Source organism: Zingiber officinale, chromosome 8B (genome assembly GCF_018446385.1).
Source record: "Zingiber officinale cultivar Zhangliang chromosome 8B, Zo_v1.1, whole genome shotgun sequence".
In the NCBI taxonomy this organism is placed as follows: domain Eukaryota; kingdom Viridiplantae; phylum Streptophyta; class Magnoliopsida; order Zingiberales; family Zingiberaceae; genus Zingiber; species Zingiber officinale.
In genome coordinates, this window is record NC_056001.1 from 33831926 (window position 1) to 33838616 (window position 6691).

The 6691-nt window shown below is 39.7% G+C and overlaps 1 protein-coding gene across 1 annotated transcript; it reads right to left on the minus strand.

Moving 5' to 3' along the window:
- Nucleotides 1–4016: 4016 nt before the first annotated feature.
- On the minus strand, nucleotides 4017–4931 carry LOC122013661 (glycine-rich cell wall structural protein-like). Its single transcript, XM_042569902.1, has one exon. It carries the CDS (start codon nucleotides 4929–4931, stop codon nucleotides 4017–4019), a length of 915 nt encoding a protein of 304 aa, XP_042425836.1.
- Between the last annotated feature and the right edge of the window lie 1760 nt (nucleotides 4932–6691).

The following is a 6691-nucleotide window of genomic DNA, read 5'->3' on the forward strand; positions in this document are numbered from 1 at the left end:
TAACCGATTGATATAGATAAGAACCTTCTACTCAAGGACGTTATTATACTTAGTTTATTTGGAACCAGTATAAGTAAGTATAATAACCAAAAACCAAATGCCTTTATTTATATATATAGAATATGATACAACAAGTCCAAAATACAATCATCAAATGATTGGCTCTAGGGCTCTAGCTAACACAAATTAGCAACTTTCTATTTTGACTCATTTAACCAGATCAATGGGTAACCAGCCCATTGATCCAATTACGGATTGATGTGAGCCTATAAGTATACAAGTGTTGTTAAGTAATAAAAATATTAATCCCACAGAGACTCGATATAAGCACTAGAATCTAAGCATAGCGAACTAGCTAAACTATTGAAAGGTTGAAGATCGTAATCACAAATGTAAAGGGAAGTAAGAGAAAGAGAGAGAAAGAGAAAAAGTGTTGAGGAACTTGGTTTGAGAAAATGTTCTAGGGATTCAGTTTCATTGTGATGCTAATCAATATATCATGGATCACCCATTGCTCATCCTCTATTCCTATGCACTTGTAGAAAGTTAAATTCATTACCAGCTCTTCCCCACGGAGGTCAAGTCGGAATGCTAGCTTAATCCATATCCTATGCTACTAAATAGAAGTGATTCCTATGAAGCTTGGTAACGAAATACCCATGTCACTAGGGCCCCTCAGTCATACATCACAAAAACATAATAACCACTCAATAACATAGAGATAAAAATAATAATTATATCTAATTCCCTACATCCATATGAAGAATTGCTTCTCCATTCAAGGCAATGCCCTATATGTCAGGAAATGGGATACCCTTACCACTAGGGTCTCGGTCATATGCTCTAGAGCATTCTCCCTACGGGATTTATAACTCTACACAAACATTCAATCAAACATGAAAATTAAGCTTAAACACACTATACACACATAAGATCAAATAGATACAAGGCATAGCAATGTCATATATGTAGGAAATTGACAAATCTATGAGTTTTACATTAATTCATATCACAATTACTCCTATAATCCTAGAATAAAAGATCTACTCTATAACTAGGAGGATTGAATAACAAGACATCAAGATCTAAGCCAAAAATACCAAAACTCAAGAAGAGAAGGGAAGAAAGCTTATACTATATGAAGAGTGGTCTTTGGATCTAATCCAAGCTTTCAGAGTGATGGAGACACTGAATTCTACTTCAGATCGTCCAAGAAAATGCTAAAGAAGTTCAGATCTCGTCCAAGTTAGAACCCCCAAAGGGGAGAACCTTCCTCCCCTGAAAAAAGGGAAGAAACTCCCTTTATATAGAGCATGGCACAGGCGGGGCACAGCATGTGCCACAGCTGTGTGAATCCACATAGCCGGAAGCTGCCTTGGCTCTAGTCTGGTGGAACGATCGTGTGGATTCCACACAGTCGCAGCCTGCTTCATCTCTATAAATTTCACACAGTCGTATGGATTCCACACGGCTGCTACCTACTTCTTCTATGGAAATTTCACACGGTCGTGTAGATTCCACACGGTCGCAGCCTACTTCTTCTCTGGTTCATTGACAAGGTCGTGGGCATGTGGCATGACTGTGTGGATTCCAGACGGTCGAACCTTTTCTTCGTTTGTTCTCTGAATCATCTACTAGAGTCGTTTTTGCTCCAAAAGCATATCCTGTCAATAAGAAAACATACAAAGAGTATATCTTCGACAAAGAAAAGTAATTTTACTGAAAATATGATAAGAGGTGTAAAAGTGCATAGATCAAGCGCAAATAAAGTACGTGAATGTACGTCAAAACATGAATAAAAGTGTATATAATCTACACACATCACAGATCTTAGACAGTCCGAGTCTAAGCTAGCATATGGTCGGGTCTAATTGCACATGTTAAGGGAAAACTACGAGAAACACATTTAAGATAATATAAATATTTACTTAAATTATAATAAATATTTTAATTAGACGGTGCGAAATGATAATAAATACACACATTAAATAAGAAAGAAAAAATAAAAAAAAGACTTAGTTAATAATGATATATTTTTAAATATCGATAATAATATCATAGGGAATAGACCAATAATATAAAAGGATTTATATATATATATATATATATATATATATAGAAAATTTTTACACCAGTTATCATAACACTCTAGTGCTAAATTCACTTTTATAGAAAGGAGTCTAGTTGAGCTCATTTTCATCAAATACTTTATCACTCATCAATGGGAGGAGTTTTGACATTGTATCATATTCATTTGTGAAGGCTTAGTCAATTGCTTGATTGAAAGAGAAAGTGGGTCAGTACATTTCTATTACATCTTCTTGTTAGCATTATTAGCATGTATATCAACTATTTCCACCACATTTTATCACTTTGATTGATCATTCACTGCACTTAAAATATATTCGAGTTTAAGTTTTTGCTATTGCAAGAATCGAAATAACAATTAGATACCATCTATTCACCCCATCCTCGTCATGTTCTAAACTTTGACAATTGATTCTAAATTATATTTACTTTCCATGAGTTGCATTGACAATAATAAACTTATCAGAGTAAATGTTGTCAAAATTTGCTTTCCTATAATAGAATGAATCATGTCATATTAATATATGCACTCTAACTACCTATAAAATTGAACATATTTGATCAAGTGACACCGGTAAGAGCACGGTTATTATACACATATTTGTAGCCACGGCTTTGGTTCGTTCGAGCAACATACAAGGGTTGGGGCACGAACAACCATCTAGTCATCCTATCATCTTTGCAATTTTTTTTCGATGATGTGTCATGATCAATCGATTGCTAGTTCAAGTTTGTGTGATAGTTTGATAGAAAATTGCTGACGCATGCAGTCTACTGAGTCCATAGATAGAGGGCACAAATAATTCAGGAATCAACTAAGGCAGTCAATTAGATACATCATAATCGATTGATGAGTCAAGAATAGTCTACTATATGTTTTTTCGAGACGGTGCAATGATTAAAACATAACATGTTGCCGTATGAGATTTTGAAATCGAAACTCGATCGGTGCATCAGAGCATGTTCTCCCTGATACCTTGGCCACTTGCACTAATGGTTATTAGCCTCCATGATTTATCTCATTTGTATTGACTAGGGACAGATTGACAGAGACACTAGGGACGAGTAAATCATCTTTTGCCACAAGAATAGTCAACTATCTATAAAGGAGCGATATAATAGAAGATGTTTTGATAAATATAAAACTTAGATACGTAATTTGAGTATTATAGAAAGTTAACTATGTGATTTAGTAAATTATGGTAGAATCAATCAAACATAATAATAAAAGAAATCATGATTTTTTTATTGGTAATGTAAGTATCCAATTCTTTGAACCAATTACTTCAGGAGGTGATTAGTTTGATGTATCAATCGAGGTGATTAGTTTGATGTATCAATCAATCAATCAAACACAATAATAAAAGAAATCATGATTCTTTTATTGGTAATGTAAGTATCCAATTCTTTGAACCAATTACTTTGGGAGATGATTAGTTTGATGTATTAAAATTTTTTATCGATCATCAAGATAAATCGAAGAACACGAATGACTCGCCGCTCCTTAGCTAACGTTCCAAGATTGTTTTTGCATGGGAATATAAGAAATTAATTTCACAATGCATTGTAGTTGAAAATTGATCCTTAATGTCTCATTGTATTGCACCGTAGTCCCGGGACAGACAAGTCATAATTATTGTTAACACAATGTCTAGAAAAGTAAAGTTTGCTGCAATTGATTCAAGATGTATCAAGGAGACTATAAATTTAGTTAAACAAACACAAGTAAAGTTTGATACAACTGATTCAAGATTTATCAGGGAGATTATCAATTTAGTTAAACAACACAAGGCTAGTAATAAGCATATTTATCTCGTTGAGCATCAAACGAAAATAGTACACTTTATATTTTATAGTGTTGCTGATGACATAGGCGAAAAGCTCGTTTATATCGCACCATATGAACGTACGTGAGCATGCATGAGTAGTCAGTGGCCGCCGCCGATTCCACCACCGATTCCGCCGCCACCTCCTCCTCCAAAGCCACCACCGAAACCTCCACCGCCGCCAAATCCGCCCCCTCCACCGCCTCCAAATCCACCACCCAGTCCGCCACCTTTGCCAAATCCTCCACCGGCGCCGCCGCCAAAACCACCACCTTTTCCTATCCCACCGCCGAGCCCGCCGCCCTTGCCAAATCCGCCACCCGCACCACCGCCCAAACCACCACCTTTTCCGATCCCACCACCAAGCCCGCCGCCCTTGCCAAATCCACCACCCGCGCCTCCGCCCAAACCACCACCTTTTCCGATCCCACCACCAAGCCCGCCGCCCTTCCCGTAGCCGCCTCCAAGTCCACCGCCACCGCCCTTTCCAATGCCACCACCGAGTCCGCCGCCGCCGCCAACCCCACCTCCCTTTCCGATTCCACCACCAAGTCCACCACCCTTTCCATACCCACCGCCGAGCCCTCCGCCTCCGCCAAGTCCGCCACCAGCACCCCCTCCTAGCCCACCACCCTTTCCTATTCCACCACCCAGTCCACCTCCTTTTCCAAACCCACCGCCAAGCCCTCCGCCTCCGCCAAGTCCGCCACCACCGCCAAGTCCTCCACCACCACCCCCTCCTAGCCCACCGCCCTTTCCTATTCCACCACCAAGTCCACCTCCCTTTCCATAACCACCACCAAGCCCTCCTCCTCCTCCAAGTCCGCCACCGCCGCCAAATCCACCACCACCTCCATATCCACCACCAAGCCCACCCCCGCCGCCGAGTCCCTTACTGAAGCCCCCGCCCTTGGTGGGCCACAGCACCTCCTCGCGGCCGGCCAGCCGCCTCCCGAAGGCGGTCGCCGCCACAGCACTGAAGCAGAGCAACAGCGCAAGCACACTTGAACTCCCCATCCCCGTCTTGGAGCTCAAGACCAACAACGACTGAAAAGAGCACCTCACTCATTTATACTCCGATCAAGAGGACGAACAATCAATGCCTTCCCAACGGCGCCACAAGAGCGCATTCATGGCGGGCAGTTGGAGAAGCATTAATTGATAATTAATAAATCCTCTTTTTTTTCAAATGAAATACATTTCCATTTTTTTTTAACTCGTGGTCTGCTCAATAAGTCAAGATTACAGTTGGTAGTTGATTACTCATGTTAATGAACTAAAACTTGCTCTTCCATTTAATGAGATTAATTATTCTCAGCTGGAAATTACTAATGAGATCAAGATCAGGCTGAAACTATTTTTCAGAAAAAAAAAAGTTTATTTATTATAAAACTAAATAACTGGCAGCCAACGAGCAGTGAACTTAATAACAAAATATTCATCAATAAGAAAATGTCATTAATTAGCAACTTCACTGGTTAGTCTCCCATTTAGAATTTGTACTTAATTTCCAATCTTGAACTCGTTAAAGCTAAACTAAAGAACAAATATATTTAATATTGATCTTGTCTAATAACGATGAAGATGGTTGGCTGAGGATGTGGACTCTCGATTGACCGTGTAAAGACTTTGTTTCGCTCTGTAATATAAAGAACGTCAATGGTGGGCCAGGAAAGAGGTCCCCGCCGTTGACCCTCCAACGTTCAAGTCAATCACTGGAATAGTAGAATGAAGGCAAAAGAATGTAGCAACAACGAGAGCTCAAGCACAAATGACACATACCTCCGCCGGTGTATAAACCCCCCTTTATATAGTGCCCCAGTAGCAAACGTGCACACTTCTCAAGACATGTGCACATTTTCCCAACTGTCTTATGAAAAGACATATTAGGAAAGTGTCTATGACACCATTCTTTAACAGGGCGTGCAAATCCCTAACATGACAGTAGAAACTTTCGTCGTACGATTTGCCTGTAGATCATACCCCCTGCCAACGACACCTGTTGGTTGCTACTCGGAAAACCTAATGGTTCCATTGTACAAAAATTTTGTACAAAGGTCTGAACCTTTCCTAGCTACCATGTGTTCTTTTAAATTAAACTTGGATTGCCTGCGGAACTTAACACGTTTGATCCAAAGTTTAATTTACTTGTTCTTTTAGGTTTAGACTTGGATCTCCTGCGGAACTTAACACGTTCGATCCAAATCACCTAGGTTATTAATTCCATTAAATATTAATTTCCAGAATTGGCTTCCAAGACTGCATGGCGAGGCACATGGCCTTCTTGGATATGGGAACAACCACCACCTCCTAGGCAAAGCCTTTTAAGGAAAGCTAATATTTAATTTCCTTAAATAACTTTAGGTCAACCAAAAAGAACAATCAAATCACAAGAAAAAGAAAAATAAAAGAACACAACATCGAAAACAAATTCGAAACACTAGAATCGCATGCCTCTTGTATTTGGTATTTTTACATGAAGATAAAACTAGTATGATGCGGAAATTAAATACTAGTATACCTTTTCTTTTGCAAGCAAAAACCTCTAGGTCTTCTACCGTATTCCTCTTCTAACCTCGGGCATTGTATGGACAACGATCTTCCGATATGAGAAACCACCAAAGCACCTTCTTCTCCTCCTTGCAAGGTTCGGCTACAACAAGAGCACCTCCAAGGATGAAGAGATTCAACCAATCAAGCTCCAAGGGATGAAAGTTTTCTCTCCTTCTTCTCCAAGCTAGAAACCGGCAACCACTTGATCTCCAAGAGCAAAGGAA

Coding starts and splice junctions, on each gene's coding strand:
- LOC122013661 (XM_042569902.1), bottom strand. CDS start 4,931: ATGGGGAGTTCAAGTGTGCTTGCGCTGTTGCTCTGCTTCAGTGCTGTG.